At 40.8% G+C, this 19280-nt stretch overlaps 1 protein-coding gene across 12 annotated transcripts in view; it reads left to right on the top strand.

Annotated features, from left to right (window-relative positions):
- Positions 1-19280, top strand: part of SGMS1 (sphingomyelin synthase 1) — a 289370-nt gene that overhangs the window by 250364 nt on the left and 19726 nt on the right. For all 12 annotated transcript variants that reach the window (XM_082854352.1, XM_082854351.1, XM_082854344.1 and 9 more), the window contains 2 exons: positions 1942-2792; positions 18755-18872. In XM_082854352.1, the coding sequence (XP_082710478.1) occupies positions 2170-2792; positions 18755-18872 (741 nt within the window). In that variant the 5' untranslated portion in view covers positions 1942-2169. The remainder of the gene's footprint in view (positions 1-1941; positions 2793-18754; positions 18873-19280) is intronic.

Here is a 19280-nt window from a genome sequence, read left to right on the forward strand (position 1 = left end):
TGACTTATTTCACTTAGCATAATACCCTCTAGATCCATCCATGTTGTCAAAAATGGCAAGTGTACACTTGGTGGGAATGTAAATTGATGCAGCCACTATGGAAAATAGTATAAGGGTTCTCAAAAAAATTGAAAGATAACTACCATGTGATCCAGCTATTCCACTTCTGGGTATTTATCTGAAGAATAGGAAAACACTAATTCAAAGAGGCATATACCCCTTTGTTCACTGCAGCATTATTTACAGTACCCAAGATATGGAAATAACCTGTGTGCATCCATGGTTGAATGGCTAAAGAAGATGTAGTGTATATATTTACAGTGGAATGCTACTCAGCCATAGAAAACAAAAACAGAAACAAAAAAGCAGACCCTTTTTAGTGCTAGGTTGTGTATCATCAACTTTCGCATGTGGTGTTTAAAGTACTGACAACACCCCTGTGAAGGAGATATTTGATTATGTCCATTTTAGAGATTAATAAGCTGAAGTTCAAGTAGTAGGTTATCCATGGAGATGCTGAAAGTCAAACTATGGTCTGTCTTTCGCCAAAGGCCATGTTTCATTAACCATGATGCTTTGTTAGAGAGCTAGGTCTTTTATTTTTAACTTTTCTTCTTTTTAAATTTTAAATGATTATTACAAAATTAATACATGCTTATTAAAGAAAAGTAGGTGGGAGAGAAGTAGAAAATGTCCCCAGGCCCATCATCAAGTAGAACTTCAGTCAGTATGTGATATATTTCTTTCCCATTATTTTATGCAATGTTATGTTCATTAACCATAATTGTGGTTAAATATATGTATATATAATATATACATTTTTATACATATATTTATACATAAATAAATTTATAAAACTTCGAATTCTGCTTTTGACTCTCCCCTCCAGATGTGCATTTTGGTTACTGCCACATCACTGGTTAAGTATTTTAATAAATAAATATAGTAAACCAGGACTTGGAAACTTGTAGCTCTTTTATGCAAGCTGCCACTTGACCACGGGCAGGTTCCTTGACCTTCTGGTACTCAGTTTCCTCCGCATAAGTGAGGGAGTTGGTTCAGAGCACTGATTTTGAAACTATGGTATCCCACGAAACCTCCTGGAGGCTGGGATTAAAGGTATCATCAGAGCAAGGAGGACCCTGGCCCTTCATTCCATCTGTTTCAACCTAAGCATCTACATTTATAACTCTTTTATAGATTTGGGGTCCAAGCACATTTGGAAAAAGGAACTCATTGACTTTTTATAGAACAGGATAAAATTGTTGGACCAGATGATCCTGAAGCTCAACATTTCTGTGATTCTCTTTTATGATATCTATTAAGTTGTGTGCGTTCTTAATGTTTTAAAACATTTCTTCACCAGATAGAGTGGTAGATTAAGCAGATTTGATACATTCTTTAAGATGATCTGAGGAACCATGTAATAAGCACAAAAAGAATCACTGATCAGGGCTTCCCTGGTGGCGCAGTGGTTGAGAGTCCACCTGCCGATGCAGGGGACACGGGTTCGTGCCCCGGTCCAGGAAGATCCCACATGCCGCGGAGCGGCTGGGCCCGTGAGCCGTGGTGACTGAGCCTGCGTGTCCGGTGCCTGTGTTCCTCAACGGGAGAGGCCACAACAGTGAGAGGCCCGCGTACCACAAAAAAAAAAAAAAAAGAATCACTGATCAGTACTGAGCAATGTCTAAAGCACTGTCGAATTATTTCTTAGCAAATCTACCACTGCCTTTGACTTGATCCATCTCAGGTCCAATTTAATGCTCTTTTAGGGAAGACTAACCAGGGAATCAGTGGTTCCTTAAACTAATACATGTTTGAAAACTATGGACTTTTACCAGTACCTGATTTTCCATTTTCCTTATGCATGTTAAGGTTTTGCATTTTGAGGGGATTGATTTTCAAGTCCCAGTATCTTGACTTTTTCTCTTGCCTCCACAGAAGGAAGAATCTTGTTCAAAAATGAGGTGAATTAATGCTCAAGCACTCAAGAACCCCGGACAGCTACATGAAGTGTTTAAAAACTGCCCTGACCATCTCGCCACACAAGTCTGTCATGAGGCCTGACAGGATGAGTGCACCACGGAGGCACAGTGTCCTGCCCTGCAGGAACGGTGACTGCTGACCTGCCGGGAGCAAGCGGGGGGCCGCGTGTTGTCTGCCAGTACAATGAAGGAAGTGGTTTATTGGTCACCCAAGAAGGTGGCAGACTGGCTGCAGGAGAATGCTATGCCAGAATACTGTGAGCCTCTGGAACATTTCACAGGCCGCGACTTGATCAACCTAACCCAGGAGGATTTCACAAAACCCCCCCTGTGCCGAGTCTCCTCCGACAATGGGCAGCGGCTCTTGCACATGATAGAGACCCTGAAGATGGAGCACCACTTGGAAGCACACAAGAACGGCCACGCCAATGGGCACCTCTGCATTGGCACAGACGTCCTCGCCCCTGATGGCAGCTTCAGCATCAAGGTCAAACCCAAGGGGATGCCAAATGGGTATAGGAAGGAGATGATAAAGATCCCCATGCCCGAGCCAGAGCGCTCCCAGTACCCCATGGAGTGGGGCAAGACTTTCCTGGCCTTTCTTTATGCACTTTCCTGCTTTGTTCTCACCACAGTGATGATCTCGGTCGTCCATGAACGAGTACCTCCTAAGGAGGTGCAGCCTCCACTACCGGACACGTTTTTTGACCATTTTAACCGGGTGCAGTGGGCCTTTTCTATTTGTGAAATTAATGGCATGATCCTTGTAGGACTCTGGTTAATTCAGTGGCTGCTCTTAAAATACAAGTAAGTAAAGTAAAAGCTTGCAGATTCAGTGATTGGGGTTTCTCACTGCAGATGTTTGATATTCATTATTGGGAAATGAAATTTATCAAGCAGTAGGAATCAAAGCACATTTCTCTTTTTTTTGTTTGTTTTTAAACCACATATTCTGTTGAACCAACTAAAGCTCTGGCAACTTTAAGAAAGTTCTGTGCTTGTTGCCTGTTTTGTACAAGATTCATACAGAATGATGAGTAGGATTGTTAGAGGTGAGGTTTTTCTATTTTCACTTCACAGGAAGGAAAACCCTCAGACATCTTCAGAGAGTACAGGCTATTGAACCACGGAAAAACTACCCAGTCTTGGTGTTTTTAACCCATCACATCAGTTGTCGACAGTTGGCCTATGGGCCATGAGTGGCTGTGTAGCTTTTCCCACACAGAGTCAGATATCTAGAACTTAGCAATATGTATTTAAAGATGTTTCACACAAAGAATTTAGAACAGCTAGTCCAGAGTGGCTTGGACTAGTGGGAGAATGATACCCACAGGGAATGACTTTAGGTGGGATGTGGATGAACCTACATGGCTTTCCACCTTTTATAGAATGTGTGGCATTTAAAGCAGTATTCCATTCAAGTTTCTCAGGGTTTTTATTTTTTTATATTTTATTTTTTTGCGGTACGCGGGCCTCTCACTGTTGTGGCCTCTCCCGTTGCAGAGCACAGGCTCCGCATGCGCAGGCTCAGCGGCCATGGCTCACGGGCCCAGCCGCTCCGCGGCATGTGGGATCTTCCTGGACTGGGGCACGAACCCGTGTCCCCTGCATCGGCAGGGGGACTCTCAACCACTGCGCCACCAGGGAAGCCCTCTCAGGGTTTTTAAATAGGTATCTCCTTTCAGTTTCAGGTGGATCCAAAGTGGCTTTCATGTCCCAAGCTCTAAACTCAATGCAGACAAGCTGTTTGCTTGGGTTGCCTGTAGCAAACTAAACACCTACTTTGTCCTCATCTTTGGTGTCTGATTTTTTCCATTAGCGGAACATCTTTATGGCTTCCATGCATGGGAGTTGGAAACTGGTTTGCTAAGGATCTGAGTTTCTCTCTGGTGGACTGTGTTTCATGACCCACAGTATGGTTGAATATTAAGGAGATCATCTTAAATCAAGAAAACAAAATGCAGACTGAGAATTTATGTTGAACTTTAACGGAAATGATGAGTTTTTTCCTGGTACGTTTCATAAGGTCTGTGTTTTTTTTACCTTATAAATTATGTATCTACAAGTGGAAATAAAAGCAATTCCTGACTCTTTGCCAGGAAAGGGCTATCTTAACCTTGTATAAAGGAAGTAATTTAAGTGGCCAGTTTTTTGGGGGGCTGGTTTGGCAATCCTGGAGTTTAAGCTAAATTTGAAATAGGAGCAGTTGTCTGGGATGCATTTGATTTGGTGGAAGACTGTTTTTTGTTTGCTTTAGTTTTAAGAGGCTAAATAGATAAGAATAGGCCTTAGAAATATGAGATGCTCAAAATTTATTAACTACATTCTTCCGGCTGTCAAACTTCAGTTCTGCTTTTGACTTGCAAGCTTTTTTCCCTAGAAGCTCATTAGAAAACAATGCCCGCACGTTTTGCCGCTTCAGAGCCAAGGTCAACTCAAATGAGGTTTCCTGGGGTCTTCCTGATTTTTGTTGTTTTGTTTATATGAGTTTGTTTTCTGGTTTTTATCAAAATTCTTACATGCAAGCTAGTAATTTACTGCCCCAGAATATATCATTATCTACTTGTACATAACCTGTGCAAGTTCAAATCTTTCACAGAGCTGACTTTTGAATAATTTTATTCTTGTTCTAAGAAGTGTCCTAACCATAGGGATAATTTCTTTAAAGTATATTACTATTTATATTTCTCTCAGCAGGGACTTTTCCTCAAATCTGTTTCTCTTTAAGCTTTCTAATTTCATGTTTTACCGGTATTCATTGCTAATACTGTAGTCATTTGTATATTTAGATTGTTCTACAGCCATAAATCAGTTGACTCACACCTTGGGCAAAATTAACCCAGGGCTAGGACACAGGCAGCCTGGGCTCCAGCCCCAGCCATGCCCTCACATGGTGGGTGGTGTGGATGAATCTCCAAATCTCAGGAGCCTTGTTTCTCTCACAGATAAATAAAGACCCTCTCAGTCTAGATGATTTCTTTTGTTCTATACAACTGTGATTTATTTGATTCTCACATTATTCAACGGACCAGTTATGTTTGAGTATTATTAACTGCAGAGCATTTTTCGTCCAGAGTACATCCAACTAAGGATTCTTTAAGGTCCTTTCTCTGGTTTCCACGTCAGCAGGATAACTCAACTGTTGTCATGATAATCCTAAGCGTCCCCACCCTTGTCCTGCTACTGGGACACATCTCTAGCTTCCCATCTCCACCCTTGAGACCTGTCTTCAGTGTGTGTGGCACACCAGACATGGAAGAGGTAGGAAGAAAGGTAGAGCTTGACACACCAAGCACTGGGTATTAATGAGCTCCCTTTCCCTGGCCTTCATAAAGAAGATTACACTGTTTCATACAGTCAGAGATCCCTTGTTTCTAGTTATTCGGCTATGGCAGTGTAACAGGTTTATTATTAGGTATGTTGGGAAAATGGATCCTTCCGGTTATGGAATATTCTGTTTAAAAGTGATAACCTCTCATTTTGTGCTTGACTCTTCTGACACTTGACCCCTCTCCCCAACCTCCACCAGGCAGTTTGCTACTTAGGAGTATGTCCAGACCTCCTAGGAATTAAACCTGCCTGATCAGTAATTTCCAAAGGGACATTTTAATTTTACTTTGACTTTAAGAGTCTTGGAGCCTTAAAAAATCAGCCTATTCCTTCTTGCTTCTTTATCTTCTACTTTTTAGAGAAGAATCAGGGGCTGAAACTGTAGAGGATGACTTATTGAGAAATGATATGCCGGAATTTGAGCAACATCTCCGACAGCAAACCCTTCAGCCAGATGTTCAAGGTGCTAGCAAACATTGGTGCCCGAATTTATGACATTGTGACATTTGGTTCTATCCTTATGCTGTATACAGTTGTCCTTTACTGTTAAACATAAGTTTTGTTTTTTGTACTTAAATTTTTTTTGCGTCCTTTCATTCTTAACATCTCCCCCTCATGTCTATATGTACATATGCTGATATATACATAGGTCCGCATGGGGCTTCCATAACGTCGTGAAGTTGGAAAGCAACAACAATGCCTGTCCTTGACAACTTTTTGATTTTTAAAATTGTAAATAATGTTGTCTCCCCATTTAGAATTGGACTTTCAAGCCACTGACTAGGAAAAATTCCTGGGAAATCTCTGCATTTGTGTCAGACTTCACTGCAAAACAGGTATCCCTTGTTTTAAGAAAGTGTGATTAAAGAATATGTTAAAGGGACAGATTTGGTAGGGACTTTCCATGCATGGCTATATCGTAGCTGACACGATGGCACCCAAATGTGATACAGGTGGCTCAGCGCTATTAGGATGTTGTAAACGCCCACCAAGAAGAAGGCCAAGGAGCAGGGTGGCAGAATTTCCAAGCCAAGAATTTTCTAGCCACTCGAGAAAGCACTATGACTTAGTATGGTGGTCATAGGTACCTCAAACTCAACTTTTCTAAAACCAGATTTGTCATTTTTTTCTTTCAACTTCTTCTTCCTCCTATGTGGGCAGTGACATTTCCTAGAAACCTAGAACTTCTCGGTTCCTTTCATGTAAATAGTCACTAAGTTCTGTCCATTCTAATTTCAAATTCATTACCTCTTTCCATTCCTACTTAGTGATGAATAGCGGGTGCTCAGATGGAGGCCCAGTTCCTTAGCCTGAAGCCTAGGGTCCTTCATAATCTGACCCCAGGCTGTTCGACCTCATCTCCAGCTACTCTACTCCACGGTTTCCCTTGAACACTTCAAGCTCATATCACAGTCCATTCTATTCATTGTGTGTGTATCTCCTTCATTGCTAGACTTTTAAGTTCCCCAAGGGAAAAGACCAGATCCTTTTTGTCATTCATCTTTATATCCCACTGCCTGATACAGAGTCTGGCACATAGAAAGTGCTCGTTTAAAATTCATTCATTCATTCAAGTTGTATTCACTGAGAACCTACTGTGTGCCAGGCACTGTGGTAGACCCTGGGGGTGCTGCAGTGAGCAGAGGCCCCTGATGTTCTCACATCAGCTTGTATTCTGACCAGGGTGTAACAGTCGTGAACAAATGAATATATAATACCAGGCAGTGATAAGAGAAATGGAGGAAAATAAAGCAGTCTAAAGGATTAGAAAGTGTTGGGGATAGTGGGGAGGAGGTGGTATTTTAGATTGGGTGATCAGGAAAGTCCTCTAATGAGGTGACAGTTGAGCAGACACCCGAATCAAATGGGGGTGTACCAAGTAGGTGTTTGGGGCAGGAGCAGTCAAGACAGGAGGCACAGCAAGTACAGAGTCTCTGAGGTTTACCTGGGGAATAGCCACGGGCCTGTGTGGCCAAGTGAGCTGGGAGGAAGCGGTGACACGGGGTCAGGGAGGTATGGATGGCATCGTGGGCTGTGGAAAAAGAGGCAGGATTTTTGTTCCAAGTGTGATGATGTCATTAGGGGAGAATGATGTCAACAGATTGGTATCTTAAAAGAAGCCCTCTGGCTGCCGTTTAGAGAATAGGGAAGCAAGAGTGGAAGGCGGAGGATGGGTGTTAGGATGCCATTACAAATGGTCCAGTTGGAAGATGACCGCGACTTAGACTCACGTTTGGCCAATGAATACATTTTGTGCTGGGCTGTGGGGAAGGGATAAACTTCCTAGAAGCTATGGCTTCTGTTACATTTAGAACTCCGTAATCTTTTATAGCCACAGGGCTGACTTCTGTTACAGTATCTCATACAGGGTTTTGGGGTCTCTCTGTGAATCTCTGAATTTTATTTGAGATTTAATGAGGAATGAACCATAGATTGAGATAGAATTCACTAATTTGAGAGCTCTCTCAACGTTGCTTGAATATATTTTACTTCAGAGCAAAGTCAGGTGATGTGTATATTTGTTTTCTGTCATGGCTGCTTTTAGATCAGATATTTGCCTAAAAGGAGTAGCACAAGTCAGGTGGGGAGTGAGGGTAGCTAGTAAAGCAATGAATTAAATATTGCAGGATATATTGATCCACTGGTGGTGTAAAGATTTGAAGAAAAAAGAAAAGGAGCCATTGGGTAGTTGGGATGTGGGATGGAGTTGAAAGAGCCTTGTGGTTGAGGCATTTGGGGCATGGAGTAGAACATTCTGGCATAAACAGTTGTATAGAGTTATGGAGAGAGTGGTAGAATGGTCACCCAGTAGGTTCTTTGAAAACTGATCTCATACCAAAAGGAAAGGAACTAGAGAAGGAAGTGCTGTTGGCAGATCCTGCTTAAGACTTGATATCTCTGTTCGGAACTGTTTCTGGGGGCTTCCTTGATCCCGAAGGAAGGAACAGATACGGTTTTCCAGTGTGGCTTTCCCAGGATTACACTCTGAGAGTACTGCAGTGGATTTTTAGGTGTTTGGCAGCAGTACGTTTTTTATGTTGGGAGACCGCTTTGGAAAAGACTTACTTTGTATTTTACCCTTTGGTAAATGCCCTGGGTTTGGAGGCCTTATCTGTTGGGAGGGTGTCTGCCAACATAAGAAGGTTTATCTACAGCATTTGCCTCTCTCCTGTGAATGGAATGTTATTTCCAAGGACAGAAGCCTTGTGCTGATTGGCAACTGCTGCTGTCAGGTGCTAATTTGATTTTTTTGTTTGTTTCTTTTGTGTCTTATTCAACAGGCTAGACTCTCCACTAACATTTATCTTTCATTTTACCCCAGTTTGATTCCATCAGTGTTTCTTTTCACATTAAGTTGATTGGATCAAAGTACTTATCTCTTTCCCCTTCTACTCCCCAAGGTAGTTTATGACCACAGTTACTGTCAACCTTTTTTCAATTGTTTTTAAGTCTCTGATGGTTGTGACTGAGTTACGTTCTTAAAAGCTGTTGATGTAGAGCATTTGAGATGAAGCAGGTCCCTTCAATAGAGTTTATTTTCCAAGTTCCAGAAGAGCCTTTTTTTTAAGGCTGTTTCACTTTATTAGAAATCGACGGTACATTGTGGGCCACTAGGCTAGGCTGGTCTCTAACGGAACTTCAGGGCATCTTTACATTTAGTAATTTGTCAAGAATTATTGAAGACTGGTGCTAGGGATGTAGCAGTGAGCAAAACAAAGCTACATAGAGGTTATCTCCTGGGGAATTTTTGTTTGTTTCCACAGTAACATCTCAGGTTTTTAAAGTGTGTGTTGTGCAGGCTCTATCCTAAAGTATAAAACTCACGAGGACAAAAATTCCCTCATGTTATTGCTTTGGGGGCATCTAGCACATTATTTAATTGGCTGACAGACTGTCATATTCCTCTCCAGCCATAAAGCAAGTTACGAGCTCATGGATCGTCCCTTCCCTTCCTTTCCTCTCTCTCTACACATGTACCTGCATCTATTATATACTTACTCAAAGTCTGTTTTCTTCTGTTCCTTTTCATCCATGTTGTCAAAAATCATTATTGCCCTGTTTAAACGGCAGATTCCAAACATTTGAGTAACGAGAATTTTTTTTTTTCACATGCACTGTCATTTCATCCAATCAACTCTTTAAGCAGTGTGTTCTCTTGTCTCAGTGAAGATACCTGAGACACAGAAAAGCTGTTGACTTGCCCGAGATGCCACACAGAATATTTTGAGGATTGAAGGCTTTTCCGTATAAATCCAGCCTCATAGTGTCCTGGTATAATAGGCATCTGTCCTCTGGAAATGTGTTTTCCTAACAGATATAGTAGCATAGATTCAACATGCAGAGGACAGATAGAATGAAAACAGATCAGTCCTGTGTTGGATAATAAGGTTTATGTGTCATATACCATCCAGGAGACATTCACACTTGCCCCAGGGTGGACCTGCCAAACCTGAAAGCTATCCCAACTTGGCTGTTCCACAGTAGTTTGTAGAAAGCGTACTGAGTTCTGTCCTACTTGACTGCTGTCCTGTGACCTCCTAGGTGTGGTGTGGCATGGGCCCTACTCACCATGGGTCTGGGAAATGCCCTCTGCCTCCATGCAGTCACGCTTTTCCACTGAAGACTGCTGACCAGGCGTGCCCAGCCTTAGACTTTTTCTTGCTGTTTCTAGCAAGTTTTCTCCCCTTGATTCTGACCCTGGGCGGCAGAGCCCGGGGATAAGATCCTGTTTTCCTTCCTGGGGCCTTCCCTGTCCCATTATCTTCCCGTGTAATCTGGGTGTCCTAGGCTTTTGCAGGCCTCTGCGCCCTCCCTGGAGTGGGGAAGGACAGTCACTCTAGGCACTAGATTCGGTTCCAGGCTCTACCTCACTTCTCATTCTCACTTTGTTAGCTCACAGATGGTCTTACCAGCTTTCACCTCTTCTAATTTTTACCAGTTTAGGTCTCAAGACCTAAATACTAGCCTAAACCCTAGGAATTGTAGGGAAACTAAATTCAGTAATTCCAGCAATTTAGGTTTTAAGTTAACATAAATATTATAAGAGGCTTTTTAAACTGAGACTTAGGATAAAAGGGAGAGAAAGCACACACAAAAAATTGGTGCAATAAATTAGTTTTCATGAGTTAATTTTTATTTATGACACTAAAGGAAAAACTAAGTAGTGTATCTTGCCTATAGGCCAATTAGAAGATAAACAAAAAGAAAAAAAATTTACTTATGTTGCCTGAGATAAATAATGCTAACATCTGGTTTCATATTCCTTTTCATATTTTTCCGTATGCTCATATAGGTGTAATCTACATATGTGTGTATTTTTAAGTAGTATCACATTTGCCTTGTATTTTACAGTGTGCCCAGGGATCATCTCTTTCCCTCTTTTCTTAAAACACCACCAGGGATGTCTGTCTAAGTATTCATGCTCTTATTCAGAAGTCATCACATATGTCCCCCCTCAACCTGTTTGTATCATGGTAATGGTAGTTAAGCATTCAGTTATACTGTAAATCTTACTGGTTTGTGATCATCTTATCCCTACAGCCACCTACTAACTGAGGTGAATTTGGTCAAATCACTTAACTACTTATAGTAGCGTTGTTTCCTCACTACAAAGTGGGGACAATAAAATAGTGTCTTATGTCAACGTTGTTGTGTGGATGGAGTCAGATAATGTGTATAAAGCACTTAACTGAGTCCTTGGCGTCCTCCTGGTTCCCAAGCCTGCCCCGCCCCCATCCCCATCTTAGTAAATGGCATCTCTGTCCTGCCCCATTCTCAGGCCAAACGCCTCGGTTTTGTTGTTGGTATTTGCTTCCACCCCACATCTGGTCTGTTAATCCCACCACTTCTCGCCACCTCTGTTGTTGCCCTGGGTCTAACCAGCGTCATCTCTTACTTGGGTTGTTGCAGGAGCTTCCTACTGGTCTCTCTGTTTCCATTCTTGTTTCCCTTAAGTCACTTGTCAACTCGGCAGACAGAATGTGTCACTGTACAGTAAGCTGGTGTATGTCACTCTTCTCCCACTTCATACAGTTTTGTTTTGTTTTTTTAATAATTAGTTTCAGTTTTACTTTTTCTTAAATTTTATTTATTTTTGGCTGCGTTGGGTCTTTGTTGCTGCGCGCAGGCTTTCTCTAGTTGCGGCGAGCGGGGGCTACTCTTCGTTGCAATGCGCGGGCTTCTCATTGCCGTGGCTTCTCGTTGCGGAGCAGGGCTCTAGGCGCGTGGGCTTCAGTAGTTGTGGCTCGCGGGCTCTAGAGCGTAGGCTCAGTAGTTGTGGCTCACAGGCTTAGTTGCTCCATGGCATGTGGGATCTTCCCGGATCAGGGCTCGAACCTGTTTCACCTGCATTGGCGGGTGGGTTCTTAACCACTGTGCCACCAGGGAAGTCCCCTCATACACTTTTTAGGTCAGAGGTCCTTATGGTGACCAAGGAGGTCCCTCCAGACCTCGTGTCCTCATGCACTCTGCTCCCTGACCCCTCTGCCAACACCCACACATACTAGCCTCTGTTTGGAGTCTTCTTCCCCAGATGTCCTCATGGTTAACCCCCTCATATACAGGGATACCTTCCCTGATCAACTTAGCCCCAAATTGTAACCTCCCATCCTCCAATGACACTCTTGCTTCATTTTAGCCTTTAGCACTTACCTAACATACTGTATATCATCTATCTTGTTTATTGCCTGCCTCCGCCCCTAGAATATAAGTACCACAGGGCAGGCTTTTTGTCCATTCTGTTCACTGCTGTATTTCCAGTGCCCAGAATAATGCCTAGCATATATATATATATATATATATATATATATATATATATATATATATATATGTTTGTTATGAGAATACATAAATAATAATAGCAGCAGCTAACATTAATTGAGTATTGCACTATGATGATTACTGTGCCTAGAATTCAGTAGATGTTAGCCATTGCTGGTGAAGTATGTGCTTATTATGTTTTTAGAATCCAACCCCCTGTTAAAAAGAAAATGTTACTTTTAAGGGTAATCCTTTAGCTTAAGAGCAAACATTCATTGTTGAGTTCTGCCCGCTGTGACTGAACAAGCCTTAAGAATGTGATTCAAGGTAAGTTTTGATGAAGGGAAGGAATGAAGAAAGATCTGTATACATATACATATTTGTGTTATGTGTACACATACATATTTGTATTATATATACACACACATATGTATATATGCACACATACTATTTTTGTTAATAGCCTAAAATACTAACAAGAAATGTAGCTTCTTTTGTTTGGTACTTACATATGCAGCAGTTTCTGGAGGATACTTGATTTTAACTCTTCATAACTCAAGTAGATCATATTGATGTCTTTCATATCTTATAGCGTAACATTTTTTCTTTATGTTACAATCTATATTTAACTCAGGAAATAATATTTTTTAAAAAAAGATGGCTTAAGTGGGGACAATTTTATAATATGATCTATTCTTTGCAAATTCCCTAAACTAGTATGGATCATTTCCTGAACCTAATTCTTGCGTTATATTGCAGACCTTTTACATGGGACTTAGAAAAAAATATAAACCACTAAGCCACTACCTTTTTTTTTTTTTTTTTTTCCTTTTAACTTGACAATTTCATTAGTGAAAAGAGGAACTAATTGAAAATCTGGAGACCTGGGTTTTGTTGTGGCTGTCTCATTGACTGACGCTCTGGCCCCAGGCTAGTACTTAAACTCTTTATCTCTTACTTTTTCCTTCTGTAAAATAGTATATGCTAAACAGGAATGTGGTTAACATAGTTAATACCAAAGATGCAGAACTCTCTTTGAGTTGGATTTTTTTAAGGCAAAGGGGCACCGTGCGTGTACAGACACATTTCCGGGCCGGGTACATGGGTCCCTCTCGTTCTCCTGATTCATGAACTGCCATCCTCCTGTGTGCACACCCAGGAAGTACTAGGCGAGTCTGGATCTCCCGGGAGAGCATATGTTTTTACTTTTCTGTTTACTCTACAGCACTTATTCCTTCCTTTTTGTTTTACAACCCTTTCCTTGGGATTTTCCTTCTTAAAGTACCGAATTAAGCCCTGGGTTTTCATGATTCACCATCTGGAGCAGTTGAGACTCCTGTGATGGGTAGAAAGCCCAGACAGGGCAATGAGCAGACGGGGGAGGCAAGGGAGGAAGATGGTAGGACTCACAGTCCTTACTTGGATGAATGCCGCCATCTTGGCAGGTGTCATCACTTAAAATATAAGTGCAGAAATGATGCAAGGTGAAGGATTGGTGAGCGTCAGCAGAGGTTCATTCTGGCAGATAAATTAAAGAGTTTAAAGGACAAACATTTATGGGAAGAAGCAGGAAAGCACTGTCAGAGGGAGTAAAAAGTGAAGCTGTTAAGCACAGAACCGCAGGTGTTGCCCATATTACCGGTACCGTCATGAGTCTCACTGGGACTAAAACATAAGTAAGGAGCAGCTTTCTTTAAGAGCTTTTCCTCTAACAGAAGGAACGAGGGCCTCTGTTGGTAATGGTGATGCCAATCTTACTATTAAAAATACCGTAAAATACAAAACAAGTTCTGAAGTGATTTGGAGGATGAAGTAGCTCTGCCCAGTTGGGAACATGTAGGAGGCTTCATGCAGAGGTGGTATTTGAGGTAGTGGATAGAGTAACAGGAGAGGCCAGGGAAAGAGATTTGCTGGCAAAAGCAAGAAACTAGGGTTTTAGGGAACGGATGAGTGGGGCTCGTCTTGCCCAGGGCAGTGGAATTCAGGTCTGCAAGATAAAATAGTTAAGGTAGCTTGGGGTCATGTTGAGCAGTTGTAATCCAGGGAATCCACGGACTAGTAGCAAGGAACTAAAGGGAGGAAAACAGATTTAAGAAACTCTTTGGAGTTAGCTTCAGCAGAATGTGGGAGTGGGAGTGGGAGGCCGTGAAGAAAGTAACATGGAGGGTGGCACCAGGCACCTTCTTTAGAGCAGGTGGCCTCTCAGAGACCTGAGTGACAGGCATGTTCCAGGGGTCCAGGCAGAGGGAATGGCTGGCACAGAGATCCCACCTAAGGCAGGAGGGACTTGGGGTGATGTGTTCAGTTGCACCAAGGGCATCGGACCGGAGTTGAGGAATGGCGGGGAGAGCAGTGGGAGGTGAGCTTAGAGAGAGGCAGGCCAGATCATCCAGGGCCTCACGGGCTTGGCAAAGGATTTGGATTTTATTCAAAGTATAGCTGGCAACTACTGGAGGGTTTTAAAGGACATACTCTGTGTAACTGTTTCAAACAAAGGATGATTCTGGCTGCTCTTTGTAGAAAGGATTTTAGGGAGGCACAAGTAGAATTGGGGACACTAGGTCAAAGGTCATAGTGGAAGTTCAGGCGAGATAGAATGTTGAGAAATGGATGACATTTCAGAATGACTGACCAAACACTGGGGGGGACGTAAAGCATATCTAACTGGGCACGGACTGTGCAAACGATAATGAAGAATGGACAGTTTCCTTCTGGATACCTAGAAGGATTTTTTTCAGTACTTTAATAACTAACATGGTTATCATTAAATAACTGTCAGAAGTGCTTATTTTGTAGAGGTCTGGGTCAATACGAAATATGACATAAATATGACATAAAATATGACATAAATATGACATAAAACACTAAGTGAAAAATCTGAGTTAAGTGGATTTTGATATGTAGCTTAAATGTGATCGGCTGTTGGCTCGTCGATTGGTACGCAACAGTGTAGTCTCAAAATGAAATTGGGCTTTCTTACACAATTTGAAGCCATTTCCTGAATCTTTTTGTCTTGTGTAATGTATTTATATTTCACCTTAGACTCTCTGAAACTGCAATTTCCCCATCTGTAAAATAAGGATCATAGCCTTGCATTGCAGGTTATTTTAAGAATTAAATGACACAGAGCTTGGCGTAGAGGAGGAATTTGGCAAAACCCTAGTTACTGTTAATAACAGTCTGGGGAAATTCCTCAGTAGCATTTCTCTGAATCATTAAGAAAGATACCGTTTTGCTGGCGAGGAAGCCAATTTCCAAAGAAGTTAATTGAGATGATTCAAATCATCACGCGAGCCTTTGCTAAAGGTAGAGCCAGCATCTGTGTGAAGATAAGCTGGAGACGCCTTGTCCCCGTGGCATATACTGGAGGGACCTGAACTGCGCACTGGCCTCCGTGATTGCTCCAGAGATGTGGGCCTCCCTGATCCTGGTCCAGATACATGTGCTGTCCCCCGTGTTTATCGCCTCCTACTTTGGGATTGTTGCTTAGTTCCACTGCTATGTCTCAGGACCTGTTTGTTTCAAGAGCTGGCAGAGCAGGTCTGAGCACTGAAAGAATTGTGCGTCTTCTGGCTACAGCTCAGAAAGAGACAACTTGCGGGAAACAAAAGAACTTCCCAGTATTTTAATTTTACTTTCCAGTATATTCATTTCTTTCATCGTTTTTTCTTTAGAATTTTAGACCATTGTATCAAATGCCAGAAACAAAGCAGTACTGCTGTTTTAAGCCTGTATTTGGTAGTAATTAATCAGGTTCTGTGTACTTTTTCCTCCTTAAGTAGGGATAGTAAAATGTTTAATAAAGTTATCCTGGACCTGACATAACATACCATTCTAACAAGTCTTAATGATTATCTATTAAATATTAACACTTTTATTCATATTTCCTTATCGAATTTAACAATAATGAAGAATGGACAGTTTCCTTCCTCTTGCATTATATTGCAGACCTTTTACATGGGACTTAGAAAAAAATATAAGCCACTAAGCCACTACCTTTCTTTTTTTTTAATTTAACAATGTTTTTCTTTCCTGTCAGAGCAAGTAGTAATGAGCCTATTACTCAAATACTTGAGAGAAGAATAATCATGACCAAGTACAAGCATCTGTGACGTGATAGTCATTGCAGAGTGCAAGCAGATAGGAAACAGGCTTCTTTCCAACGTGAAAGGAGAGATATATCCCATGTGAGAAGAACAGCATTGTGGTTTTGAGAATTATAATGTGTGTATTGTCCTTGGCATTTGCTTAATCTCTGTAAATACCTCATTAATGTTTCCTCTGTGGCTTTTTTGTTGTCTTGTTACATTTTTAACTACTTTAAACCTTTTTTCTTTAAAGCACATCTTGAACTTTTAAACTTAAGTAAGAAAGAATTCTAATGTGTGAAATTGTTTGATTAAGGAAGAATACCTTAACAGGATACAAGTTTTTGAAACACTTTTATATCCTGCTTTTTAAAGTTTATGGTAGGAGATTCTTGTTTAAAATTATACATTGAAGATATTCTAAGCTTGCTTTCAAAAAGATTAATACCAAAGATCAGAAGATTCTTACTAATAGTCACTTCCAACTTGTCACCATGTGAATATTGATGGAGTCACATTGATAAAATCATTTGACTTTTTCACTTCAAGTCAAAGAGTAAATGTGACTGAATCTTTAATGTTTGATACTTTTAAAGTATTTTTTGTTAAAGAATTTGCCTTTTCTCATCCATTATCATTTTTTCATATACCTCATTCTCAGGTAATCCTACGTCTTTTCACTGCTTCTCAAATGTGACTCAAGTTTGAGATATGGAAATAGTTACTGGTGTTTGTGTGTGCGTGTGTGTATCTTATGTGCACCATGAAACCATCAGGCAAAGGGATTTAAGATAGTAATCTTTCCCAAAATGGAGTGATAGGAGTCATTTTATTTGTTTCTCTTCATCTAAAGAGATTAACTTATCTAAATAGACTTAACAGTTTTCTGTTGTAGATGTTTTTCGTATAGTTCAAGTAAAATGGCAAGTAATTTCTGTTTGTTTGAACAGGATGGTGAGAGAGGGCATTTTCTTTTTGAGAAAAATGATCATCGTGTCTTACAATGTAAAATTCACGCGGGTATTTCAAGTTATTTTGGTAAGACATTTACAGTCTAGTAATATTCTCTAGTATTGTCCCTCTTTATATTGTTTAATTATACTGTGCTTTTCATCAAGTGAAATTAGAGGCACATACCTTTATAAAAGACAGCTTTATGCTGAATAAATTCTTGCCCTTGGAGGTGGCAAGCACAGCTTTAATAAGAGAAAATGAGACATTCTCTGTGGTAAGCAGTTTTGACCCAGTTTCTAAAATCTGGGTAAAGAGGCACAACACCCAGGCTCTACCCGTACAACCTAAGGACCTGACATGAACTGTGTAGTTATGAATGAAATACTAATACACTTATGTGGGTTATCTTTAAATTAATTTCTAATCACACAGGTGACATGTCACTTCATTCCTCTTGTTAAAAAATACAAACGATACAAATTCTCCTCCAGTAGGAATGTCCATCCTGCATAAAGATAGAGGCACATTGTACAATTATAGAGTGAATGTTCAGTATCCTCAGAGGAAAGCCTGTTCACTGTTTCTAAAAAATGTGTGTTTATTTATGTCAGGTTGCCCTGGGCCAAGGAAAAATTTGAACCCCTCAAGGTTGAAGAGGAGGAGACCCACAGGACTGTGATTCTGGCCTGTGGTAGAACAAGATAGAACAGGTAGAATTAGAAGGGAAGGAACATTCTTGTTCAAGGATACGCTTAAGTTTGTACAACTTAATCTAGTTAAAGCCAAACCTATGTGGAAATTGCTATCAGGAGAAGTTATCAAACTCAATATACATGTTCACATATACATATCAAATAATTTCATTAGAACCACCAATAAACTTGAAATGGAAAAGATGTGTGATTCTAATTCTTGCTTATTTTGTGATTCATCCACAAAATGTATACAGTTGTTGACTGCCACTGTGCATGGATGGCAGGGATTTTCCGTACATTATTTCTAATGTTCTTATTTCTGGTTTACAGATTAGGAAACTGAGACTCAGAGATGTCAATAGTCTATCCCAAGGCCACATAGTTAGCAGAGAGAGGTTGGATGCTATCACTGAGACAGGCTCTTTTCTTGGCATCATGCTACCTTGGAGATCTGCTAAGATAATCAGTTTCTGGGATGTACAAGTACAGTGGTTTAATGTCTTTGGCTCATTAAATGTCAGAAAAGTTTTGAATTCTCATTTTAATGTCATTGTAATTTTCTGAACATCTTTTTTATGACAGAAAAGACACTCTCTAAATGTTTAACCACAGGTACTGAGTCAGCTCTGACCCATCAGAATAGGCCCTACTTGTACATCAGTTGAATGTCAACTCATGTTTAAGGCCTCAGGAAGCCCAATTAATAGCAATATAGAGTGTTTTAAACTCCTCTGGCCTTAAAGTTAATATTTAAAAAGAAAAAACAGAATCATTCTCAAAATCCTCACCTTAATCTGCTCTTAGCTCTAGTTATAAAATTCTGATTTCAATCTCTCAGGTAGTTTTGGGGTTTGTTTGTATTGTTGGGTCATTGAAAACTTGAAGTAAGTGAACCTGCGAAATTTCATGACTGAGTGTCTGCCCTGTTTTTCCCTTTTTCTAGGTCTATTATTAGCAGAAGATTTTTCTGCATAGTTGGCACGCTGTACCTGTATCGGTGTATTACAATGTATGTAACTACACTCCCAGTACCCGGTATGCATTTCAACTGCTCTCCGAAGGTAAACCATTCCTTGCTGTAATTTCCCTTTTTGTTTGTTTCTCATCTTGCCCAGGGGTCCTTTGATGTAGGCCAAAGGTAAAAATTTCTTTAGAATAGAATCAAGTCCCTTTGCCTTCATCTGGGAACGTTACTAAGCAATACAGCTAGGTGGCCCCACCCTTCTTAAAATTCCCAAACCCCAGTGCTTCGCAGCTGGGGAAATATGTGGTCTAGTTAGTGTGATGGAAGCAGTTAAGCTTTGTGTGTGGGCATAGCTCTTTGGTTTCCTGCCATACTTTTAAAATATCATTCGCTCCCTTGATACAGATCCAGAAGCTTTTATATGCGTTTTCCCTCTCTTAGATGGAAGGTTCTGTTTCAAATGATATTTTTTCCTTCTTTCTATTAATCCCTACAGTGGGAATCC

This window comes from Leucopleurus acutus (genome assembly GCF_964270905.1).
Source record: "Leucopleurus acutus genome assembly, chromosome: 14".
Lineage (NCBI taxonomy): Eukaryota > Metazoa > Chordata > Mammalia > Artiodactyla > Delphinidae > Leucopleurus > Leucopleurus acutus.